This window comes from Cheilinus undulatus, linkage group 12, assembly GCF_018320785.1.
Source record: "Cheilinus undulatus linkage group 12, ASM1832078v1, whole genome shotgun sequence".
Lineage (NCBI taxonomy): Eukaryota > Metazoa > Chordata > Actinopteri > Labriformes > Labridae > Cheilinus > Cheilinus undulatus.
Window position 1 is genome coordinate 44,299,530 of NC_054876.1, and position 26,854 is coordinate 44,326,383.

General features: G+C 39.3%; 1 protein-coding gene across 1 annotated transcript; it reads right to left on the reverse strand.

Moving 5' to 3' along the window:
- LOC121518301 (G protein-activated inward rectifier potassium channel 2-like) lies at positions 1-25,911 on the reverse strand. Its single transcript, XM_041800532.1, has 3 exons — positions 25,768-25,911; positions 5,002-5,922; positions 1-1,146 (listed from the first exon to the last, which is right to left on the reverse strand). The coding sequence occupies exons 2-3, from the start codon at positions 5,897-5,899 to the stop codon at positions 794-796; spliced, it is 1,251 nt and encodes a 416-aa protein (XP_041656466.1). The 5' UTR covers positions 5,900-5,922; positions 25,768-25,911; the 3' UTR covers positions 1-793.
- Positions 25,912-26,854: the final 943 nt, after the last annotated feature.

Sequence of the window (26,854 nt, forward strand, 5' to 3'; positions counted from 1 at the left end):
TGTGAGGGATTCCTGGAGACTTAAACTTCCTTCCTCCACCAGAGGCCTCCACTGTGCAAAAGTGACGAGATGCAGTTTTAAAGGGCCGTTGTGTGAAGTCACTCAGCTGTTAACAGCAAGTCATGGCTTCTGGAGTCTGAACCGTACTGTAGACGTGTAGCTCTACCTTCAACAAACATGTAGGTGTCGTTTGGGGAAGTATTTGTCATTGGTTTAAACTAGAGTTTGCATCCATTGAGATGTATGTGTTCCTTATTACATTATCATCATACAGTATATACACAATACAAGATAAATTAACTGCAGATAATGTTTATACATGCTAATATAGTTCTGAAATATCAAATAATGAAGGCTTTATACATAGAGTAAGGCATAGAATATATATACAGAACTAACCTAAAGGTATTAGTATCAAACATCTGTCAAATATTCACACTGCAACAAAACAAAGAATTCAAAACATTTTATAGTATATACAAAAATACTTATGCAAATGCCCCTAGGAATATCTTAATAGAAAAAATAATAGGAATCTCATCAGGAGGACATCACATTATATATGAAACATGCACTTTCCGCAGTGGGTTCAGTTCAGCGGTGGTAACATGTCTAAATGTTTGGGCTAACTGTGGATCACTGAGAAAAAGCTGTTCTTGGTGCAGGGATACTTGGTCTACTGTGCTCATTGGTCCTCGATTAGTACCTAAAACTCTCACCTGTGCTCTGGTGTCTTATTTGGAGAGTCCTACAGTACTCAGTAATAATCTCATATGGATCTCTATCCTACTCGCTACACTTTGGACTCACTCTCTATGTTGGCAATGTCCCCGTTCCTCTCAGTCTGCTGGCTCTTCACTTCTTTTTCCTCGTTGGTCTTGGTCTCCGGATTCTCCTGCTCAGACTCTGGCAGTCCCTGCTGGCTCAGCTTGCTGGCTAGAGACCAGGTGAGTGGCAGGCGTGCGCGGTTGGTCATATCAGCCAGCTCTTTGGCACTGCAGGTGGGTGTGTTGGTCTCATAGATGTCGTGGAAGCTGTTGTAGTCGACCTCGTAGAAGCCGTCCTCCAGGGTCAGGACTGGGGTGAAGCGGTAGCCCCATTTGATCTCGTTGCTGACGTACGAACTCCTGGCCTGGCACGTCATCCCTGGAAACACAATGAAACAGTACGTATGAAAGCAGATTCCCCTGCACGATCCAAATAAATGCAACTTGTTTCTCTCTCTCTCTTTTGTGGTTGTTTGTGCACACGGCATTATATCCACAACAATATGATACATACAAAGCACAATCCTGGATTTTTGCTGATATCCAATATGCTGATATATAAAATCATTTTGGCAATACCAGTTTCAAAACTGAAAACACACTTTCAATTTCAAGAAATGAGGATGAACAAAGAAAAAGACTTCAGATCATGCAGGTCGGTTGGTCCTGCCTGAAACGCCACAAACTAATTTCAACAAACAGATTATATCTATAGCCAGGATATAGGTTATAAATATCTAAGGCAGTGTTTCCCTACCATTTTTCTTTGGAGCCCACCACTAATACATATATATTAATATATTTCAACCTTTTCAATTCATATTTTTTAACTTTTTAAAATAGAAAAAAAAAATCACAATTCTGATTTTTTTTCTCAGGTTTTGACCTTATAAACTCTTAACTTTGACTTTTTTTCCCCATATTTTAACTAAATAGACTCAATAGACAATTTACGTGTTAACTAATATTTTGATCTTTTAAACTCATGATTTTGAATTTTAGCTCACATGAACATTTTAAACTAATGATTTTGATTTTTTTTCCTCATGTTTTTACCTTTTAAACCCATGATTTTGCCTTTTTGTTTCATATTTTGACCTTTTAGATTCATAACTTTAAATATTGTCATATTTTAACATTTTAAACAGCTGCCCTAAATCAACAGCATTGGTAATTACCAAATCATTTTTTATGTTTCTGCAATGGTTAATACACCAATATGTAGAAGCTCTTTAACCCAAATGATACTTTTAATGATAAAATAGAATTATTGTTGTTATCCATGAATTTTCAAATTTACTGATTTACAAAAAACTGAAAAAAATAGTAAAGCACATTATTATTTCTTGATTATTATGTCAAATTGTAGTTATTTACTTGCAGTTCTGAACAGAGAAATTAGTTTTAGTGGTTGAATGTTATGCTTGATTCATTTCTGACTTCTCAGAGAAGCCCAGTGAATTTGGGTGAATTCAGTTTGAAATCCCTCATTCCTGTTCAAAATGGCAAAACATGGAGAGCTTGCTGGAAATGAAAGAGTCCGCATTAAAGCACTTCATGATGCTGGATGGTCTCTGAGACAAATATGACAGGTGGTCTAATACATTTGTTAAGCACTGTATATATATATACCATATGACATACCATATGGCACTGGCTAAAATAATCAGAATCCAGGCTCTAACTTACCTTGAGTAGAGGCTGATACCAAACCACCTCTTAGATTTTAATGCCATATAAACAGCATAGTATTTTAACAGTGGTATACTACCAAGTCTTTATCATTTTTGTAAGACTATCATTGTTGTGTCCTGGGCCAGCAAACTGAAGGAATCCACATCTGTACATGTTGAGCACCTAAAATAAGCTCATGTTAAATGCAACTTGGTTTGCTAACCACCCAACCTCTTGTTAACATGAATACAACTGTAGAGTAACTGTTTCGTTAACATGGATTTGTTTTACCAATTTTATTACATGTTTTACCCATTCACTGTTGCACATTTTATTATTCTAATGAAACCTCAAACTGTATAATCTGTAGAACTTTAAGGCCCTTTGGAGGCACTTTCAGTCCATGTGGTTTTGACCAATCCCTTTGAGCTCACACTGTATCTCAGTCTCTGTCGACTCTGCCTGCACCTCAGATCGCTCTTTTTGAAAACTAAAATGTCCACTGACCTTAAAGTGCTTTAAAGCAATGACAGCAAATACACGCTTTCTGCCTTTTCAAGACTAACCACTTTAGGGTTGAATCATATTTTCTAAATACCACTAAAGCATATTTTTCCTGTCTGACCTAAACAGGCTTCATAATGCAGCTCTCCACATAAAACCTGACTGTGACCACTAGCAGAAACACAGCTCCCTGTATCTGAAGGGGCGGTGAGCTTTGATAGCTTCTGAACACCGTTTACCCTTTTTTTTTTGTTATTTATAGTGTCCTCTTTGGCTCAACTTTCTGCAGGAAAGTCCTCTGTGAGCCTCTAGCAGCTGCTCCAAAACACCTGAAGGCATTATGTAACTGGTTTATTCCACCATGGATGACAGAGAGGAAAATTACCAGTTTAAGTTACACACAGCAGAACACCTTTGTAGCCAACATATTATCACATAAATGTTGGCTGGTGGTGAAGAACTATGTGAGCAAAAGCCTCTATTTCATTATTTATGTGTATAACACACAGAATATCCCAGCCTTTCTAACAGGGTGCCTTCAGGAGTGCTTTTGACATTATTTAAATTCAGCTAAGAATAACCACGAATATGCAGATCTTTGGCTATCCTGGAGTAAAGAATAAAATTCTAAATACATCCTTTTCCTATACGTGGTTATGTATGTGGGTACTGAGTTGGACTGTTAATCAGTTAGGGTCCAAATCTTGACATTTGAGCACAAAAGATTCAAATTCAGCATTTTGTGTAAAAATATATGCAAAGCAACTGCCCTCTACAGGCTGAAAATGTCCACTTTAACTACATTTTGGGGGAATTTTCCACTAGTTGATCTGCTGGAAAGTGACAAATGTGGTGCCAACAGTCACTGCCAACTTTTCCCACCACCATTAACTTCACCAGTAGCAACCCACAGCTGTAATTCACAGCTCCACCAATCAGAGACACCACCTTAACACTTCAGAATTCTGGGTAATGTAGTGCTGCTGCCTGAGACAGTGAATAAACCATGTTTTTCTGAAATGAAGTGGAAAATATACAACCTTATGCAGAAGACATATGTCTGTCTAAACTGCCTTTTGGTAAAATCAGTTCAATTCACTTGTGGTGGATGAGCAGGGAAGTTTCACAGGTAAAGGTGAGTTCAACCAATCAGAGATGATGATGGGACACTTCAGCATTGTGGGTATTGTAGTGCTGTTGCTAAGGATAGTGAACAAACCATACTTTTCCAAAATGAAGTGGATAATTAATGTCTTCTACATGACCATAGACTATTATTTCACAGTTACGTAGCTCCTGGTAAATCAGCCCTGAATGACTAAAATTGTGGCTAATAATCAGATCGAAAAAGCAGCATAGACTGAATGATGTTGTGGCTGATGAGGGACACTAGGAGAGGAGATAAAGGTGTGTTTCACCCCTTCTCCTCTCCCAGCCCTGTTTATAACGTCCTCATGGGCGTATTGGGGGGGAGAAGGGTACTGAGGCCCACAGTAGGAGGCACCTTCGGGAAGCCTGCAATGAGAAGTGTATTATTTATTTTTCTTCTTTCAATTATAATATTTTCATTTTGGACATTTTGGAGGCACCCATGTCAATGCCAGAAGGCAACCCTAGGTGCGAAAGAAACCTGGTTGAGAAAGGCTGCATTAGAGATTAATGTTGTTAATCTTAACGCTGCATGAATCCCTCAGCAGTCACAGGGATGAAGAATTTTCACTCTTTATTAAAGTCTTCTGACTGGGGTCACTTCCTAATTTTAAAAGGTTCTTTTAGTATGAATTATTTGCAGAGTATGTGTAAATTACAGTTGAGCCGGGGTTACTGATCGTCAATACTGTCTTTTAAAATAGTAAAAATATTGTTATTCCATTTTGATTTTCTTTTATTGAATATAGGATGACTTGTTGACACAGTAAACTTCCTGTGCATGTTTTTCCAACTAGATATGTATGAAAAAGAGGTTCATGCAGGATTTAAGGTACTGCGCAATGTCTTCGCATCCACTGGAAACCTGTTTGGTTAAATAATACAGCATTACAGTAACAAGTCTTACCTGTGGCCTCCACCATCCCCTCCAGAATCACGACGATCTCCAGATCTGCCTTGGCGAGGGTGGCTTGTGAGATCTCCCAGAAGGGGCTGTTCTGATTTATTTCATGACAGATGATGAGCGGCGACACGAGGAAAAGCCTATCGTCTCCCGTGTTGTAGCCCACATTTATGTCCGTCTGGTTCAGAGGGATGAACTCCCCCTCCTTGGTCTGCTTAGACTTGATAAGCTTGGCCCTGATTGAAGCCTCGACGATGTGCGAGTTTCGGAGGTCTCCGACTCGGAACATCAGGCACAGTCGTCCATCTCTCATGGAGATGACTGCATTGGTGGAAAACACTAGAGTCTCAGCTCGCTTCTTAGGCTGTGAGATCTTAACAAACATGCAACCCACCATAAAGGCATTGACGATAGATCCCAGCACTGACTGCACTAAAAGCAGAACTATACCCTCTGGGCATTTGTCCGTGATGACTCTGTATCCATAACCGATGGTGGTTTCTGTCTCGATGGAGAACAGAAAGGCTGATACAAACCCGTTGAGGTTATTGACACATGGAGTCCACTGGTTGTCTGCTATATGGTCCAGATCCCCTCGAAGGTAAGCAATAAGCCACCACATGAAACCAAAGAAAAGCCAGGTCACGGTGTACACCAGCACAAAGATGAAGAGGTTGAATCTCCATTTGAGATCTACCAGTGTGGTGAAAATGTCCGTCAGATAGCGGTACGTCTCCCGAACATTCCCGTGATGGACGTTACACTTTCCGTCTTTCTGGACGTACCGCTGGATCCTCTTCGACCGTTCCACTTCTGCCAGCTGCTTTGGCAGGTCCTCACGGGCCTGCTTCGGCAGCTTTGGCGGTTTGATGACGGCCGGGCTCTCCACATCCTGCTCCATGAGGTTTCTGGGTGGATTCAAGCCTGGAAGAGAACAAATGAAGAGTTAGCGAGGCTAATGGAAGCCAGTGAAAGTGGGACAACCCCATTTCTGCACTGATTCAGTGAAAGCGCTGGTGATAACTTAGTGGACTGATGCCTCAGATGAGTCAAAGTACTGAGCTGTTTTAGGGTTGTAAAAGCTTATTTCTAATTCCCTTCAATTTATAGTGTAATTTATTCTTCACACTGCCCCAAAAGTCAAAGACTTCGGAACGCAAAGCAACAAGACAAGGTCAACTTTCATTTTGACTCCCATTTTTAGCTGAGTCACTAGTTGTTTTTAGAGTTTAACAAAGTATTATCAGTCACAGCTTTGTATCAAACAGTTCAATTTGTCTGACCAATTCTGAGTCAAATGCAGCCATATTGTATATTTTATCTTGTTTATTAATAGCTGGAGTTAACGGTTGTTGTATTGCAGTAAAGTGCATAGCATGTTTCTTTCTGTCTTGCATATGGTTAACATGCATGATGAGTTTAGCTAGGTTTCGCCGCAGACCACCAGGTTTCAAAACTTTATTAACACAGAAAAACATAAGGATGCCTGAGCCACTTTGACAGATCTCACTTTTAGTATGTTGAAATTAGCAAAAACCTTTTAATGTACGTTCATGTATTGGGATTCAGGATTTTGAGGTGGCCAATTGTATTTCAGAGAGGCCCTGGTTGGCCTCAGGCACGACTGGATCCAGCTCTGGTCAGAATAGGAATGGAACTGATGCTGATTGATTATCTCCACATTCAGACACAAAACAAGAGCAAGCTGCACAAAGCTGCCAAACCTTGTAGGAGTGTTGATGCTTGAAGATGATCAAAGTCATATGATTTGGAAAGCAGAGTAAATAAATCTGAGTCATGCTGCTGTTTGCTCCACGATCCTTTTGTCTTTATCCATCAGAGCATTATGAAGCAGGATACCCATATCATTCCTTTTAATCGGTTGTGTACTGGTAATGCTGTTGTTTCAATTTAATCATGAAAAAATGCATGCAAATGAATTCTTCTCAAAATGTTGCACCATCGAGTCAGAGGGAAGGATAACTACTGGAGTGCTTGCCTACGTGTCACTTAAACCAAGTGCAGCAGGAACTTATGTCTTCGCCTACTTAAGATGTGTTTAAACCAACATCACGCTCGTCTTTTGTCCTGGGTGATTAAGAGGAGCAGGCTGTGGCTTTGTCTCTCTCAAAGCAGCAGCCGTTAGTCTTTACTCTCAGCTACATAGTGCTTAAATTCAGCAACGCTGGAATTCCACTGGGTCCATCTCCAGTTTCTGTTCTCCACAAGAACTTTTTTTCTTTTATTCATGCTAAATATGACTGCTCTTTTTGACATATCAGAGTTTCTTGAAACTCTTTAAAGAGGACGTATACAAAAATTCAGTTTTTCAGGCTTTTGTAACAAAAATATGTGCCCCTGGCCTGTCCACAATCCCCCCAAGAATCAGAAAAATCTCCATTCCCTTCTTTCTCCACCTTTCAGAAAATGTGAGCTGAAACAAGCTGTTCTCAGTTTTTCCCCTCATGATGTTATCTGGGGAGATAGCCCCGCCCCCAGGTTTGGTTGACCCTCCCTGCTTGGAAGAGAATTCTGCCCTCCTCTCCTGATCAGCTGAGAGGAGGATCAGGAGAGCCACATTTCCGGATAAGGGCAGGGCCAGGGGTGGGGTTAGACAGCTCAGTAAGATTTAAAGCCACAGACACAGAAACAGCTCGTTCTGAGCAGAGCTGAAACAGAGGGGCTTTTAGACATGCAAAAATCCAAGACTGGAGGGTTTTTTTTTCAGCAGCAGACTTCACAGGCTTTTTTGGGGACCTCTGACACCAATATAAACTCGTCTTAAAAGGGTAAAATGTGTCACCTCTAAACTGTTGATGGCTGGGGACAACACTGACATCCAGGACCTTACAGTGATGGAATCAGAGTCCCAAGATGATAAGGTCAGTTTTTCAGAGGCCTGTGCAAACAGCGAGATGTCTGAATAGCATAAGTCTTCTTTTCAGCTGGTAAACATCGAAACCAAACAAATCAGAGGAAAGCTCAGAGATGTCTGCCCTCAAAAAGCTCTTCTATGTGACTGGTTTACAACAAAATGTTTGCAAAGCTCACTCTATCCTTCACATGTTACAATATTAAGCCTGTGCTGTAAGATTTTCATAATACAGAGTGCATTTTGACCAACTTTGGAGGTCTATGTTAAAAGAAAAACTATATTTTTGTCTAAACAGAGGGCTTAAAAGAAGAAAAAAGGATTTATTAAAGTCAATCATACTTGAGAGCCATCTACACAAACAAGACGTGCATGCAGATAATATCAGCAACAATAGACCTCCCACTCTTCTATTGTTTCCAGCATCGCCACAATCAGTATTTAGACTCACCAGTAGTACAAAACAGTCTCAGCACGAAACACTGCAGCTACGGTGAGGCCGAGAAAACGTGTAACCACCCACACCGCCAAGAGCGAGCTACACTTGGTCACAGAAACTCACGCAGTATAGAGACTGAAGTTAGGCTGTGATGCATCGTGGGTGTTTGGGAGCTCCTCAGCACCCACGGGGGAAATCATACTGTGAGGTGACCATATCTGAGGAATGAGATAATTACCCACTGAAGATAAATAGAGGATTAGAAATGGTGTCAAAGCAGAATTTTAACTGTGACCTAAATTGTGCCCATTTCTATATTTAACTGTCTCAGTGTGCTGACAGTCTCTGCTAGAGTTGACCGCTCAGTTTTCATGCAGTCACAAACACAGTAACTCATTTTGAATCACATCTGAACGGCCTCCATCAGACTGGTAGAATGAGCCATTTTCATAGTTGAATAACACGGCAGAGGTCACTTATGCTGCAGACGAATAAAAAATAAATTTGGACCATGTGTGTTTTTCTAAATGCTTCCAATGACCTCTATGGAAAACACGAGATCGCAAAACTGTCTGTGCTTTTTCTGGAGTAGGTCATTATGCAACAACAGAATTATTGACGCGAGTCTGCAGTGAAAGAATGAAGTGTTATTTTTATCCAACAGATCTGCGCTTTATCCTGCCCTACAGTGTTTTTGTGTTGTACTTGCAGCTCAAATGTTGCCTTCATATCATGGCTTTCTCACATCAAGTTGTTCCTTTAGCAGGAAATGACATGGGAAATCAACCACCTCAGTGCCTTCTGGTTTGAAAAATGCAGTGTAAGTTTTTAATTTTATTGCACATATTGAACAAAGAAAATGAAAAACAATACACAATAATACAAGAAATACGATACATTTTGAAGTCAGATAATGAGTAAATTTGCAGGAGAAGCCAAAGAAACCAGAGTGGGCTTGTCAAGTGGCTCTCCTAAGTTAAAAATTCCCTCTTTGAAGCCCTCTTTGAAGCCCATGTGGTAGATAAGCACGATCAAGTGCCCTCTAGAGTGCCCTCTGATTTGACAAAATGGGATATAATGCCCTCTACGTTCCCTTCTTTGTAGACAAAACGTTTCATCTACGGCACCCTCTAAGACAGTGTTTCTCATCTGGCCCAGCCATAGGACCCACCACCTACTGTAATGTGAAGTAGGGACCCGAATTTCTGATTTTTATTAACCCTTATGCCCTCCTTGGGCATTTTTGGCCATTTTTCTCAACTTTTTTTTTGAATTTGTGATCATTTTGTCAGATTTACAGCTTGTGGCATGAATTTTTACAGGAACTTTTATTTCTAGTTAAATTTTTGAAATCCAACATGTTTTACTCTTAAATGTCATTCATACTCTCTCAATCAATTTTATACCCTCTGGACACCTTTAAGGCAAAAATGTATATGTACAAAAAACTGCTATTAAATCACTATACATCAATATTTTTTCTGCTTTTTTTCATACATCTCTTAAACAACATCAGACCTGCTCAAAACTACCAAACATTCAAAAATGTTCAAGATTTTAACCCTTTAAATGCCAGTTTAATTATTTGAAATATTTCATTTTTTACTACAAAAACACAAAAAGTGAATTATTTTCCATAAAATTAATAGTGGAAAGAAGGGGCTTTGGTGCTGATAAGAGTCTTGGATGGGTCAAAGCTTAGCAACAAAATTGATTTCATTGCACTTGTATTTTTTATGTAGTGCCAGCTTTAACATTAAAGCACCCTCTGGATACCTTCGAGGCAAAAATGTATATGTTAAAAAAAAACCTGCCATTAAATCCCCATACATCAATATTTTTTCTACTTTTTTTCATAAATCTTTTTAACAACTTCAGACTTGCTCAAAATTACCAAACATTCAATTATTCTCAGAATTTCTCAGCAGGCTGTGCTGTGACTGATTCAAATTTTTTAATTTAGTTGTATAAAGAATGGGACTATGCTCTGGCACATTAAGTGTAGTAGAGAAAGCTGAGTTAAAACAGTTTGAATTGTTATGTCAAAGCATCATGTCAAAATGGATATTTACAGCTTCACTTTTTAAAGGGTTTTGGGGCGTTATCCAGCCAATTTTCTACACTTACATCTGGAAACAATGAAATATTAAATTTTCCACCAGGCCTGATGCGCCTGCCAAGTGTGGCGAGTTTCTGAACATGTTTAAGCACTGAAAATTGAGAAAATAGGGTCAGATTAATCCTTTGAATTTCAGTAGGGTCCTTGCACCATTGATGAATATACCAAACCATACAGTTATATAAAGAGGTTAGTACTGCACATGGGTTTGTTTTGCAGGATGGTGCAGTGTACACTGTGTTTAAACAGACAAGAAATGAAGCACAGAAGCACCTTTCCATAGCATTTAGAGAATTTTACCAGCTGTCCACATGGCTGCAAACTTGTTTCTTATGGGTCATTTCACACAGCTAGAAACCTCCCCTAAGGTGGAAAAAAAATACCAAAAACTAAAGGGCTTCTACATGCAGCTTTCTGCTGGACTACACAGATATGCAGTTGACATTTTGGTTTGTTTTCTCTCTGTTGTGGTGGTTTTAATGTTGCATTAAATTTATGAATAAAGTCTTACAATTTATCACTCATTAAAATGCTACACAGTGGTTGAGTTTCACTTCACTTCGTATATACAGCACAAAGGAGACTTAAATCTTCCTTAGACCACCTGCTGGATACTCAATAGTGTTTTGAATTTTCCCCAAAAGGCTTCATGAGTAACTCTGCAACATTGAGTCAGATCACAGCGTTGAAGTTTACTCTGCAGTCACAATCAGATATAAAACAACGTGTCTGAACTAGGCTGCTTTGTTCATTTCTCTTTCCTCCATGACCTCCACAGAGGAAAAAAATAAACCTGACTGTGGCGAAATACAGCGGAGTTGTGACGTGATCCCCTCTGATTCGTGCGCCTTCTCGTTTACAGTCAGATTTTCCTTTACTATGCACATTTCCTAAGCCCCCATCAGTAATGTTTTTTTCTCTTTTTTTACAGCTGGAACAAATGTCTGTGTGTTGAAGCCGTTCTGCTCTCCATTCACCGGGGGAATATTATGAGCTTGAGCAGCGCTGGTTTCCATGGCAACGCACAGCTCAGTCTAGCAAGTGCTCACAATATAGCAGGAATGTATGAGGATGAGGCCGGACGGCGTTGGATAACATTTGTCTGTTTCATCTTGTTTCAGAGGGCCTGAGGAGGAACAATGTACCCCTGTCTGCTTTGTGTATAAAGATGTCATTCATGTAACAGCTGGGATTTTTTCCCCCTCTCAATGATGAATATTTGTGAATAGGAGCATAATTACCTACAGGCTTGTTTGGAGCCTGTTTGATATGATTACACTGACAATAGGGACAAAATAAAAGCCAATGACCCAAAAACAAGAGACACTTTAGTTATACCTGAGTTATAGAATTTATAGATTAAAATATTAAAGCACAGGGGTGGAAAAAGTACCAGACTATTGTGCTCAAGTAAAAGTGCAGTTACTCTGGTTAAAATCTATGTGAGTAGAAGTAAAAGTACTGGTCTATAAATCTACCCAAGTAAAAGCAAAAAGTAAGTCATTTAAAATGTAAGCCTACTCAAAGAACATTTTATACCTAAAGGGCTGTCACAGTGAAATATGACCGGTCTTTAATGTTCAGTAACAGCAAGAAAATATGGACCTCCAGCCAGGTTATTTATTATAAGCTCACTCATAACCTAAAGTAAAATGCAACAGTTGTTTTGGAAAAAAGCTATATGAATGTACTGACCATCATGTGCTGTAAAAGCCAAACACTTGGTCATTTTTGTTTCATTGGCAGAAAGCTTGGACCTCTAATTGTTGTGGCTTTTTGTGTTTTTTATGTTACTCAGTACTTGACATATTATGCAAAAAAATCACTTTTTCTGGCATTTCTAACAAAAATATGTGCCCCTTGCCTGTCCACACTCCCCTCAAGTACCAGAAAAATCTCACCCCCCAGCCCCCTCTTTCCCCACCTTTCTGAAAATGCGTGCTGAATCATGCCGTTCTAAGATTTTCCCCTCATGATGTCACGTGGTTAAGTTAGCCCCGCCCCCCGGTTCAGTTGGCCCTCCCCACTTGGAAGAAAGTTCTGCCCTCCACATCCATTAGGCCACTTCCATGTCCTGAGAGGGGCGGAGTCAGACAGCTCATTAACATTTAAAGCCACAGACACAGAAACAGCTCATTCTGAGCAGGGTTCAAACAGAGGGGGTTTAGGACATGCAAAAATACACCACTGAATTGGGTTTTTCAGCAGCAGATTTCACAGGCATGTTTTAGAGACCTCTGAGACCAATATCAACTTGTAGAATATGTCCCCTTTAAGTACAATACTTTACTGAAAATTTCCAAAAGTAAAAGTAAAAGTAGTGATTTTTAAAACTACTCAAAAAGTACAAGTACACAAAAAGCTACTCAATTACAGCAATTTCAGTAAAAGTAATTAGTTACTTTACATCCTTTTTAAAGCTATAATAATATCTTTATATTCATATGTAAATATAAAGATATTATTATATCTTTATATTCATATGTGACCGTATAGAGGTACCTGCTGGTTCTACAGTTTTTCTACCTTCTAGTGAATATTTTAGCATCTTTAGTGATTGTTTAGGATTTATGGCTCACTTTGGAATTACTTTATTTCAGTCTGATCACTATTTAGGATTTTATAGGATCGTTTTTGACAGTTAGTGAGAGATGCTGAGGTTTTTAGCATCTCCACAGTATCGCTCAGTTGTGTAATTGCTCAAAAGTTGCTGGCCTGTGGTCCAGGTAAACTTCATTAAAAAGATCAACAAATCAAGGAGGAGCTATTGTTACCTCCGCCAAGGAAGTTATGTGATTGGCAGGGTTTGTTTGTTAGTTTGTTAATTTGTTGGCAACACAACTCAAAAAAGTTATGGACAGATTTTGATGAAATTTTCAGGAAATGTCAGAAATGGCATTAGGAAGAACTGATTAGATTTTGGGAGTGATCCGCATCACTGTCTGGATCCAGGAATTTTTCAAAGGATTCTGTACTATTGAGAGATAGGGCTAATGGCGGAGGTCTGCGCTGTTACCACTTTACATCAGGAGATGGCGGACATGAGTAACTTCAATCCCAGCAGTATTTGTGGGTGTGTTTCCACTCAAAGTTTTGGAGTTTATAGAGTTTGAACGATGCACGCCCGGTCGAGGAGACGAGTTGGAGCATAACAGAGAGAAAGACAGTGAATTGTAGCAAGAATACTCACAATGCTGGGAGGAATAGAGGAATATTCACCCTCTGCCATGACTTCCAGTCATCCGGTGGGACCATGGGTGAGACTGTCAGTGCATCTGTTGGCACCGGCAGGCAATACTTCCACCATGACAGTCTACCTGTAATAAAGCCAAGGCTTTGTCTCACCATGTTTCCACCCCACCGGGGAGGGAGTAATCGGCAAATGCCGTGGTGAAGGGCACATGGGGATGGATCCAGGATTTTTTTTAAGGATTCTTCACTATTGGGAGATAGGGCTAATGGCAGAGGTCTGCGCTCTCCAAGTGCTTTTCTAGTTAATTTTAGTCTCAGTCTTTAAATAAAATGTCTTTTAGTTTAAGTCACATTTTAGTCATTTCTACCTTTTATAGTTTTAGTCTAAATTTAGTCCATAAAACGTCCTCACATTTTAGTCTTAACTTCTAGTCCAAGCATTTATTCTCTTGCCTGACTCTGGTACCAGACCATGGTAGTGTGGTCTCTGTACCCTGCTAAACCTGGGGTCCCTGCTTTCTACAGCTGAGAGGTAGAATAGCTACAGATGCATGTATTTTGAAAGATACGGCAGATTTTGAATGTCCAACGAAAACTAAATTACATTTTAGTCTAGTGTTAGTCATCTTGATGAAAACTAAACTTAGTTTTAGTCAGGTTGAGTCAACAAAGACCTTTTTTGGCTAGTCTTAGTCTAGTTTTTCTCATGGAACAAAGGCTGTCGATGAACAATTTTAGTCATAGTTTTAGTCGACGAAATTAACACTGGAAAGCAGCCCATAACAAGCCCTTAACCTATAGCTTATGTGTAACAGATTTTTTTTTTTTTTGCAAAGGCTAAAGACCAAGTTTTAGTATTGAAAAAGCATTGACTTCAAGAACAGCAGTGAGTTGTTATCTTTCCAAAACGACAAAAGTCGTGTACTGACATGTCTACAGTCGCCATGGTTTGCATTATGCAGTTCTCTATGGAGTTCACTCCTCGGCAGTGGCGCACCTCGGTTTGGAGCTACGTAACGTGTTTTGTTGCTCTGATTGGCCCCTAAAGATGTGACAGACAGAGCGTTCATCCAATCACTCTCTGAGATTTTTCTCAAAGCCTCTGCCCTTTCCCAAAAGCTGACTATGAGTGATTTTCCAGATGGATCTGTGAAACAAATCCATCTGGCGTGTCAGGTTAGTTTTAGCAGGTTCAGGACCAAACACAGTCAGCTGTTGTGCAATCCCAGAAACCATTGCAGTTGTCTAACAATAATTTAGCCTTAGATTAGGGATGCACAATATTGGATTTTAGCAAATACCGATATCTAAATATATTTTACATAACAAAAAATTCAGTCCTTTGAACACAATATAAGGTTTGAGGATGATAAAAGAAACTTTAACTTTACTCCTTTAAAACACTTTAAAGTTTAAAGAATGAGGATGAATAAAGAAAAAGATCTCAACTTACGTAGGTCTGTTCAGCCTAAAACTCCTCTAATTTATTAGTATATCTGGCCAAATTTTCAGTTATTACATGCTGTTATGCACGGCCAAAATATCGGATGTAAATATCGGCAAAAATTTTGATATCTGCCCATACCGCTATCTGGCCGCATCCCTACCTTCGATCTTTGCACATATCCTGATAATTCTCTCTGTAGTTGTTCCTCAGCATCCCCATTTTTATTTTGCAAGCTCCAAGTCAATTTATAAACAACCATGATGCGCTGAAATGGGATTCTTAACCAGAAGTCTATTATTGCTAACTGCCAGAAATGCTACAATACCCCCAACAGCTGTCTGTCACACGGAGGGTTAAATATTTTCAAATGATAAATGAAGGGTTAATAGATGGTTATGGTGGGGTTCCTCATTTCAAGTCATGCAGGTGCAAATGAATGGAAACATCCAGTAAAGAGCAGGAGAGATGCTATTGTTAGCTTAAACTCTGATGAGTAGGTGGTAGCTTCCCTTTAACTGCTAATGGAGATTCCAGAAGTATAAATAAATTAGACATTTATGGCCACAACACAGTAGATTTTCCAGCCTTATGTCATGAAGATGGCTGCAAAATCTATCATGAAGCTTCAACTCAAAGCCTATAACTCTAGGTTACTACTCTTAGAGGTAAGCTAGTTAGCATGCTATCGTTATCAGCTGAAGTTTAGAGCAAACGCCCTCACATTTTTCAGCTGTTTTAAGAGGAAGGCTGAAAATAAAAAGCTCACCCTTGCTGAGTAATGCTGTGAAAAGGCTATCATGTAAAGCATCTAAAGTGTAGAGCAGTAGCAGATGATTAGATTATATCATTAGCAGATGGGTTAGCGTGCGGCTAATTGGATTATTAAAGCAGGTGTTGAGGGGAACCAGAGTCAGATCATGGCCAAACCAGTGTTACTAAATTAAATTACCAGAGGTTACTGCAAACAGAGTGGTTTAGTCTCACTGATGGTTATATAAGTGCCATGAAAAACTCGTGCCTGGCCCTGAGACAGGATGCCAAGATGCATTGTGTCGGATGAACCTTGACTTGAACGAAAGTCTATGAAGATGTGCGAAAAGAGCTGCAGACACCTCAATAATTTAATATCCACCTCTCCTCCTCATCATTTCTGCGTAGGAGAGATTGTTATGAACAGGTAGCAGAGATCCAGATGTGGCCAAAATTGAGCTGAGGCCGCACTGGGACATGCGCTATTTTTAGGCACCCGAGCAGCTGAGCACAGGCGGCCTGAAAGTCACAGACAAATAATTTTCAAATCATACCACAGTATTCCCCCTTTCTTCTGTGGTCAGGTCATAAAAGAAAGCTCATTTTATCACTGTTTCTGGAATAAATCAAATTAAAATCATGAACACTGCTCTCTAAACAGGATGAATTCATACCAGTTACCCAAGCTAATTCAGGCTGTGAACACATCCAAAGTTAAACATACAAGCTGTCTACTAACATATGATAAAACAGATATACTCTAAGAACACTGGCTCGTTTAGTTGTCAACACATTTATCACATTGAAGTAAGCCACAGAGACAGCAGAGTGCAGAGTGTACCTCGTCACTGTTATTTGGATTGTTAGGGGTTAAAAAGGTTGAACATTTTACCTGAGAGTCTCCATAATGAAGCTAAGATGCAGCTAAACATAAAAAGCAAGTTATGCAGAGTAGAATGATTATAATAGATATAAAGATAAAACAAAACACTGCAAAAATAAAGGAATGCAAATGTGCAAACATCTGATATTTTATCTATTATGTCTTGATAAAAACTCACTGGAGTTGAGGAGCATAGACATCCCTGTCTAAAAAAAGGATTTTTATCACATCAGAGTGCCTCAGATTATTGATATTATCATCTCTGTTTGCAAATAATCTGGCCAGTCATTCCTTCAATTTTTGCAGTTTTATCCTTGTCCTCTCATCCTGAAGAGCCCCTGATCCTCGTTGCAATTTTTCAGACATTTTTGATACTGTGTGACATTTCCAACAGTTTCCAAAGCCAGAAAAATTCTTAGTGTTTGTAGCTGTAAAGGTCTATTTCCTGCAAGGGCAGCTAACCACAACAAAGCGTGATATTTTAAATCGCCACAATCCCAAGCTTTCATGCATGCATTGTTTGCAATATCTTAGTAACCATAAGACGCATCTCTGTAGAGTAAATTGGGATCTGAAGCTTTCCTTTATGTCAATCTACAGACAGCTCGTGGTGTTTATATCCCTTCCAGAACATTTTTAATACAAGCACAAAGCACGGCGTTTATTCAGCACTTTGATGCTACAAATCACAGCTTAATCCAAGGTAATGTGATAATTTATGAAGTTATTTTGAGGAAAAACTTAGTGTTGCCATCAGTCCTCCATCCTGACACCGGAAGTAAAAGATGACCACTTCTGATATTGATGCTCCAATTTCTTCTTCTACTCTTTTGTTTGCGTTAGCGACTAATCAGGGCCAGCTAAAGATCAACAAGAAACAAAACAGTTATTCAGCAGTTCGAAAAGCACTGGAATAGCACATGTGTGCAGAATGTGAATTGGTTTTATGAGGTAAATGGCAGTGATAGCTTCTGTTGTGTTTTTCTTAGAAAGCTGTTTTTTCTCCTCATGGACAAGGCCTGTAGGAACGAAATGCATGAGCAAAAAGGCTGTTTATTGTTGATCTGACAGTGAATTGTACAAAGTTCTGAGATTCAATTTTCCTTTTGTTCTTTTACTAGGTCTTTTTGGTCACAAAACCTTTTACAAGTTATCTGACATCCTTGGAGCACAGATATTCTGAAAGCCCATGCTGTCCTGAAAAAATAAATGTTTATAACTTGACGTTTCTTAAAAGGGTTCCGATTCTACGTGGATTTTTGCAGAAAAAATACAGACGAACCAAAAATGGCAAAAACTGGCTTGGGATTCCAAGGGTTGGCGTGGAAATTCTGGATGTAACTGGAAGCTGCCGTTCTGTTGCTGTATCACATCAGCCATCAGCTGTGCATTCTGACCTCCAAGCTCCCAAACGGAACAGTTACTCAGGGTCTTACTCTAAGCTCCAGGGATCCTATGTGGAGATTAGGGATGGGCAATTAATCGCAGATTAGATTAAATCACAATATGGCATGCTGCAATTTTCAAATCACAGAGGATACAATATTTGTTTTACCTGAAATTTGTGTCAAAAAAAAAAAAAACAGCTTAAACTTTTTTTTGTAGCAGAGACGTTATGCATTACATATCATACAATCATTCCAGTAGCATATTTTTAGAACTAGTGTACAAAAAAAAATCATATCTTCTTTATTTTTGTATGTTTTTCTTGTTAAATATGAGAATTACACAAAACTCACATACCTTTTAACACAACAGCTCACATCCAATTTGAAAAATGAGTAAAAATCATCACAATTAGATATTTTTTTCAAAATTGTCCAGCCCTTATTTAATCTAATACTGTGCTGGTTATAGTTTAGGATTAATTATTTATTTATTTGTTTTAGAAAATACATGAGAAAAGAAACTTAAGAAATAATCACGTATTAAATTGTAATCTCAATATTGGGTAAAAAAAAAAAATCGCTATTAGATTATTTTCCCAAATCGTTCAGCCCCAGTGGAGATGGGACAAAGTTCCAGAGGGACAAACATCACTGCAGCCCTCCACTGATGGAGGACTCTCCTCAGTGCAAAACACACCAAAAAGCTTTACAAAAAGTTTGCAATACACCTTATGTGAAAATCAAGTCGGCTTTCATGTATTTATACGTCACCTGTGTATTAATTCTGTATGCCTCTGTCCTGTTTGTTTTAAAATTTTGAGCATATTTAAGAGCAGTTAGCGGTTATGATGTAGGTTATTCTGTCATTGGTCTGCACAGTTACTAACTATGGGTCCTTAACTCTGCTGTTGCATGCAGTTTGGCATTGCAACTAAAATGTAGAATTCATTTTTGAAAACCAGAAAGTACTCTAACACCCAAAACACCAGAGTGCTTCAATTGCCATCCTTAACACACACCAACGGTTAAATCCCCACCAGCCACTGCATGGCCAGGTGCTTGATACCAGAGCTGAAAGCATGCTCTGGGATCGCCTCCCTGCCTCACCAAGTAAGTGAAAAAATTATAAAAAAAAAGGAGCAGTGGTGTTTCACCAGCAGCTGAGGCCTCCTGTCTGTTCTACACCTGGAACAAAATATGGTACTAAGTGTATTTTCTGTGCTCCTAAACCGCCTCAAACTGAGCTGGCCCTATAGCAGCCAAACAGCTGTTCTCTTAGGGAAACACTCTCGGCGGCGCTGGGAATAGAGCAGTGCCAAGGGCGTCTTACCGCCACTGGTGTGGGTTTGCTCATAGAAAACAATGTGAGAAATCGTTTTGATGCATGTCGGCTGGTGCTGGTGTGTTTTGGGTTTTAATCTTTACTTTTCTCAGTATGCAACAAAGCAACCCAACGAGGTACTTTCCTGAAGCAGCCTCAGCACATCTACAAAGACCACACTGGTCATGCAGGATCTAACGACATAACTCCCTTTCTGATGGCTTGCAAAACATTTTTTCACCTGAAGCCGATCGCCTAAATTTCTGAAAAAATTCAGGATCGTTGTGCACATGTGAAAAGGCGGAATATTTGTGTTCAAAAGTGGGGATACAAAGTAAACATGTATGAGAGTCAACTTGCATCGTTCACGTAAAGGAGCCAGCACTTTGAGCGGTTTGTTAGTGAATGACATCACTACAGTGTCAATTCTTCAAAGGTTTAGCCTTGGTTACTATTTCAGAATGAGTTCAAAAGGCCAAAATTTCAGTGTTGACCTTTGGTGTGAAACAGAAGACAAATTGGCATCTCCTGGGTAAAAGAGAAAGAGCTCTCTGGGTGAACGGCATGGAGCATACAACCCCAACAACCTTCATCATAACTGGAGAATGCCTTTTAGACAAAATTCTGGGCAAAAAGAATCCACAAACCTCACTGTTACGGCTTCTACATAACAGCACTCAGATGAGTTTAACAACACTTTTATGAAATCATACCTGGTCTTCTGTGGATGGAGAGTTAAAGCACCGTGCTCAGGGAGATGTCTGTGAAAAAAATCGACCTGAAACTTAAAAAGGACTGAAATAGGAATCAGAAAAGTGAGGGGGATACGCTCTCGAGCCTTGTTGCCAAACCGACACAGGTAGAGTTCAGGTGGGTGCTACAGCAGCCCACAGACTGTGTTACTATACCAGGAGTCATCATGCAGGGAGTGAGTACAGTTTAGGAAAATGACTGAGCAGGATGCAGATTTATCCGTTAAATACCACAAACTAAACATGGGACTGGTTCTTCAAGAAGAGGAGACGTAACAACAGACCCTGGCACCTAAACTACTATGAAATATTAAAGAATACATTGGATAAGAACATGCTTTCAGTGGGAATCATGTATTATTTAAGATTAAATGATTGCAGCGGAGGACAGCCAGTGAGCTGAGTACAAAGCCTGAATACATTAAAATAATTCAACTGTAGAAAAATTAACCAAGAATAAAGATATTGTTGCTGATTTTATTAGAAATGCTGCTTCATAAAGATCACTAGTTTTTATTTGAGTTTAAAGAATATCAGGATCAATTTGGGATTATAAGGTCTATTAGTTATTAAAGACACAAGCTGTTTAAGAGGGCACAACATTGGATGCCTTCCACATTTATTTTTAGTTGGTTTTTGGACCTAATGGTTTAAATCTGGACCATTTTAAGTCTACTCATCAGGTGATGCACCTCAATAACAGCAGTTGGCTGATTAACTGTTGTTTCTGTCACAATATTAATGTGCATCAAGAAAAAGATCTGGGAGTCGTCACTGCAAGGTTTGGCCACTATGTTAAATTGGCTTCAAAGCATTGTGCGCTTCCTGAGGGCTTGGACGACAACAGCAACCCCCCTGAGGGAAAAACTGAGTTCATTCAAAGGTGACGGACACCCAATAATCATTAAACACATTTTTTAAAGTCTTGTATTCTATTTCTGCTGATGAATCTACAAAAACACCTCACTGCGTTAAAAACTGAATGTTTTAGTAGGATTTAAGCATCTATCTCTGATAATAGGAGCATGATTTTACTTTAAAGGGAGACAGAATAAACAACAACACAGTTTTTACATCTTAATGTAGAAGCACAGCTTCTGCATTTAAGAGGCTTTTAAGGTCATCAAAATTTGAAATACTTTTGTTTAGACAGCACACGTTCAATTATGAAACAAGCTCTGACTGATGAATCTGAAAGACTGGTGCATAGGAGATGAATGAATATATCCTAATGGTGCCAGAACACTTTCTGTTAGCAAAAAAAAAAAGCATTGGCAATGTTGTTGTGCAATTTAGACGGTGTAATGCCAGCTACTAAAACTACTCAATAATGATTGCCAAGGACTTCTTTTGCTACCCTGTGTGGAAAGAATCCATCAAAAATTGCAAGCAAACTGCAGCATACTGTTGTCTCCAATGTCTTTGTGCAGCTGAGACAGTTCATGGAGTTCTCCTGTGATTTTTTTTCCCTGATATCAGTAGGATTTCTGTTTTATTGCCCTGTGTGGAGATAATCCATCAAAACTGCAAGAAAACTGCCATAAATGATGATGCCAATGCTTTTGTACAATTTAGACAATGTACTTGAGTATACCTGCATCCAAAATAAGAAATTACATAACACTGGTTGCCTGTGACTCCTGATCACTTCACCTGTGCAGTATGAATCCATTAAAATGGGAGGAAAAATATGACTGAAAATATGAAAATATGACACAATGTTGTTGCCAGTGTTTTGTGCATTCCAAGCAGAGGTTTGTCTGATTTTTTGGGTGATTAAAAATAAGAAATGACCTTATATTGGTAGACTTGGAGCTCTGTTTAGTTGCCCTGTGTGGAGTGAATCTATCAAATATTGTAAGCAAACTGCACTACACCTACCCTGACACCCCAGATGGATGTGTTTCACACATCTATCTGAAAAACCTTCCATAGACAGCGTTTGGGAAAGGGCAGAGGCTTTGAAAACAAACTTGGAGGGTGATAAAACAAACTTTCTGTCTGTCACATCTTTACGGGCCAATCAGAGCAACAAAACACGTGAGGTTGTAGCCCCAAACTGAGGTGCGCTGCTTCCGAGGAATAAACTCCATATATAACTGCATAACACAAACCACGGCGACTGTACACATGTCAGTACATGACTTTTGCCGTTTTTGAAAAGAAAACATCTCACTGCTGTTCTTTGTTCTTCTTTTAACGAAGAAATGTCATCAAGTTCTGATAAAACTGGCGCATTAGCAGCATCCACGCTAATCTCTTCCGCCATAATTCCACCGGCCTCTTCTTGCTGTTTGCATACGATACGGCTCTGCTGGGCCCAAAAGCACTGCCCCTCGATGCTGATTGATCCTGTCACTTTCTAACAAGGCCCAAACTGTTCAGACGGGAGCTTTGCAAGATGGATCCGCCAGTGAGAAACACGTAGATGGGCGTATCCATCTGCTTTGCAAGGTTACACTACACCCTGGTTACCAATGTTTAATGCTACTTAGACAGTGTAATGAGTATGCATGCATTTTGGTAATTAAGAATGGGGAATCGTACATTATCAAATGCCTTTGATTTCTGTTTAGTTGCCCTGACCACAAGGAATCCACCAAAATTGCAAGAAGACTTTGAAACACTGTTGTTGCCATTGTTTTGTGCAACTTAGACAGTTTTCTGGAGTATGCATGCCTTTTTGTGATAAAACTAGGAAATTACTTCAATATTGTTTACCTAGGGCTTCTATTTAGGTTCCCTGTGTGGAATAAAACAGCAAAAATTGCAAGAAAACTGTGGCACAACTTTGTTGCCAATTTCTTCTCAATTTTAGACAGTGTCTATAAAATTCTTGCCAATTTGGCTGATTAAGAATAAGAATTATTCAGTGTTAGTTGCCTAAGATTTCTTTTAATTTGCCCGGTATGGAATTAATCCAACATAAATTGCAAGTACATCTGGATCACGGTTGTCAATTTTTTGTGTGCAATTAAAACAAAATTCTGGAGTATGCCTGAATTTTTTGATGATTGGTAATAAAAAAAAAAACCTCCCCATTAATGCTTGCCTATCATGTCTGTTTAGTTGCCTTCTGTAGAATGAATCAATCAAAACTGCATGAAAACTATGGCAACCTTTGTTGCCAATGTTTTTGTGCAATTTAGACAGCATGCTGCACTACGCTAACCTGACATGCCAGATGGATGTGTTTCACACATCCATCTTGGAAAGCTTCAATAGGAAACGTTTGAGAAAAGGCAGAGGCGTTGAAAAAAACTCGTAGTGTGATTGGATGAACGTTCTGTCTGTCCCATCTCTACAGGCCAATCAGAGCAACAAAACACGTGATGTAGCCGCTATTGAGCAGCTACTGAGGAATAACGTGAAACATGGCGACTATAGACATGTAAGTACTCAACTTTTGTTGTTTTTGAAAAGGAAACAACTCACTGCTGTTCTTTGTTCTTTTGAGAAGAAATGTTGTCAAGTTGTCATAAAACTGGCGCTTTAGCAGCATCCACGCTAATCTCTTCCGCCATAACTGCACCAGCTCTTGCTGCTCCTGCCCCTTGTTGCTGATTGGTCCTGTCACTTTCTAATCTAATCGGTTCAGATGGGAGCTTTGCAAGATGGATTCACCAGTGAGAAACAAGGAAACGGGCGTATCCATCTGCTTTGCAAGGTTAGCACTACGCTTGATTTTTTCCAAACAAAAATAAGATTTTTACCAAATACTGGTTGCATAAGACAATAGTTAAGTTCCTCTGTGTAGAATAAATTGGCAAGAAAAAATTGTCACACTGTCATTGCCAATGCCTTTGTGCAATTTAAACAGGAGTTGTCAGATTTTTTTCTGATTGAAAGTCAGATATTACCCAGTAGTGGTTACCTAGGATTACAGTGTAGTTACCCTTTGTGGAATGAATTCATCAAAATTGCAAGAAAAGTGAAACACCTTAGTTTACAATGTTTTTGTGCAATTTAGAGGATTAACTAGGGCTGAATGATTTTGGAAAATAATCTAATAACGATTTTTCACCCACCAGTATTGCAATTGTGATTTGATACTAGATTATTTCTTAAGTTCCTTGTGTGATATATCATTCCAACCAACACAATATTAGATAAAACTAGAGCTGAACAATTTTAAAAAATATCTAATTATGATGATTTTGACTCGTGTTGCAATTTGTAGGAATTGATTTATTAAAGAGAGTTAAAATTTTTATGTCATCCTGATATTTAATAAGAAAAACATTTTTAAAAAGTAAGATTTTAGTAGCATACTCTAAAAAATAGCCTGTGGATGATTGCATGAGATATGATGCATAACATCTCTGCTGCAAATAAAAAGTTGCAAACTGGTATTTTGAGACAACTTTTAGGTTAAAGAAATATTGCACCTTCTGCGAATTGAAAATTGCAGCATGCCTTATTGCAATTTAATCCAATTTTCGATTAATTGCCCAGCCCTACAGTTAACTGGAGTTAACAGTTAACTGCATTTTTGTAATGATTGAAAATAAATAATGACATATTGACTGACAATGATTTTTGTTTAGTTTCCTTTGTGAAATTACTGTTTCAGAACAGCAAAAAACTCACACACTACTGTTGCCAACATTTTTGTGCAATTTAGACCGTTTACTGAATTATGCTGACATTTTTTAGCAATTAAAAAAAGGAAAATACACAACACTGGTTGCTTTGGACTTCTGTTTCATTGTCTTGTGTGGAATGAATCCATCAAAAATTTAAAAACAATGTTTCTGAACAATTTAGACGCTGTGATGGAGTTAGCTGCATTTAAAAAAAAGCAAGAAGTACCAGATATCAGAAGCCTAAGACTCGTCTTATCTTCATTAATATCCTTTCTAAGCTTAAAATTTTAATACTGTGAAAAACTAACTGTCTGAAGGTTAAGGTAAGTTTCTCTTCTTGCAGGATAAATCTGAATCTGGTTGAAGGATAGCTGTCTCCACAGTCTCAGTGTCTTTGTCAGCTGTTAGCAAAGCATTTGTGCTTTTTATTTAACTCTGCTGAGCATCGTAACTGGATTTGATTACCTGGTAGTCTCTGGGTTTTATGTTTCTCCCTCTTCTAGCTGGGATCAGGTGCATCCGCAGGAAGAGGAGCAAACTAACGTGCTGGAGATTTCCCGTTGCCATGGAGACGGGAGGTTGATCCCGATCATAATAATAATAAAAGCCTTCAAATCTCAGTGTGTGTTGTGTTTCCTGTCTTTACACCTCTGTGGCTCGCTTTTCCCTGGCTGCTCTGAGGAGTTAAGAGCTCCTGTGGTGATGATGATGGTGGTGTTGAGGCCGCGGGCCTACAGGCTCTTACAGCCCGAAACATTTTCTCCAACACCTGCTAGTTTGTTCTTCTAACAGGCTCATTTTCCTCCATTTCTCACAGGAGGGAAACCAGGAGGCTGAAAAATTAATATTCTCTCCTCCATGAGTGTCTTCCATGGTGATAATTCCCCCTAATTAATGTGTGATTCGCCTTACTCTCTTATGTAACTATCCACCCCCACCGTCCCCCCATATAACACATGATTACATTTAACAAGCTATCATCGCTACCGGGAAGAGCGCGAGAGGGGGAAAGGTGCGTACCTCGTGCAGCAGATCAACGGTCACTCCCCGGGTCATTTTTCAGCCGAGTGGCTCCCGTGAAAATCATCCGAGGAGGCTGAGAGGATCCCCGGCGCTGTGAGCGGAGAGAAACACCGACTGAAGGAGAGCCACACTAATTCCCTCTTTCCTCCTCCATCCCTCTGCTGGAAAAAAAGGCTCCGTCCGTCCGCCAGCCTCCACCCCTCACAGCTGAGGGAGAGAGACGTAGAAGAAGACTGGGAGAGAGAGAGAGAGGCGGAGAAAAGAGAGGTGAGGAGAGTTAATGTAACACAGAGGATACTTACACACTGGTGCATGTGAAATACAAGATTATATCACCATTCATTTCCAGTGTGTCCACAGAAACCATTAAAGCCCACACACACATTTCTCTTTAACATTAAAGATACTTTAACACTAGAACTGCCGATGGGTAAAATTTACCCAAGGCTGTTCTTTAATTCTATCTTACTTGATGTGTTTCCAGTTTTAAAGACTGTCAGTCTTTGACTTTTCCTACAAGTTTGTTAAATAGCAATAGTGTCATAAATACAGTCTTTGCCTAAACCTACATTTTTTAATGGACATTTATCTCTAGAGCAGTTATACTCAGTTTGTGGCTCTTTTGTGGTAATTTGCGGCTGTTTTATAACCTTGCAAAGCAGATGATAAGCCCGTTTCCTTGTTTTAACTGGCGAATCCATCCTGTTAAGACCCCGGTTAGAAAGTGACAGGACCAATCAGCGATGAGGGGCAGTACTTTCAGGAAAGGCGTAAACCAGCAGCAGCAAGAGGCCGGTGAAATTATGGAGGAAGAGCTTAGCGTGGATGCCGCTAAAGCGTAAGTTTTATCAGAACTTGACGACATTTCTTCATTAAAAGAAGACCAGCAGTGAGTTGTTTTCTTTTCAAAAATGACAAAAGGCAGTACTTACATGTCTACAGTCACCATATTTCGCGTTATTCCTGCGCGCAGCTCCATAGCTGCTATGTCCTGTGTTTTGTTGCTCTGATTGGCCCATAGAGATGTGACAGACAGAACGTTCATCCAATCACACTCTGAGTTTTTTTTTTTTCAAAGCCTCTG

Coding starts and splice junctions, on each gene's coding strand:
- LOC121518301 (XM_041800532.1), bottom strand. CDS start 5,899: ATGGAGCAGGATGTGGAGAGCCCGGCCGTCATCAAACCGCCAAAGCTG. Junction 1,147..5,001: donor GGGGATGGTGGAGGCCACAG/GTAAGACTTGTT, acceptor TTGTGTTTCCAG/GGATGACGTGCCAGGCCAGG.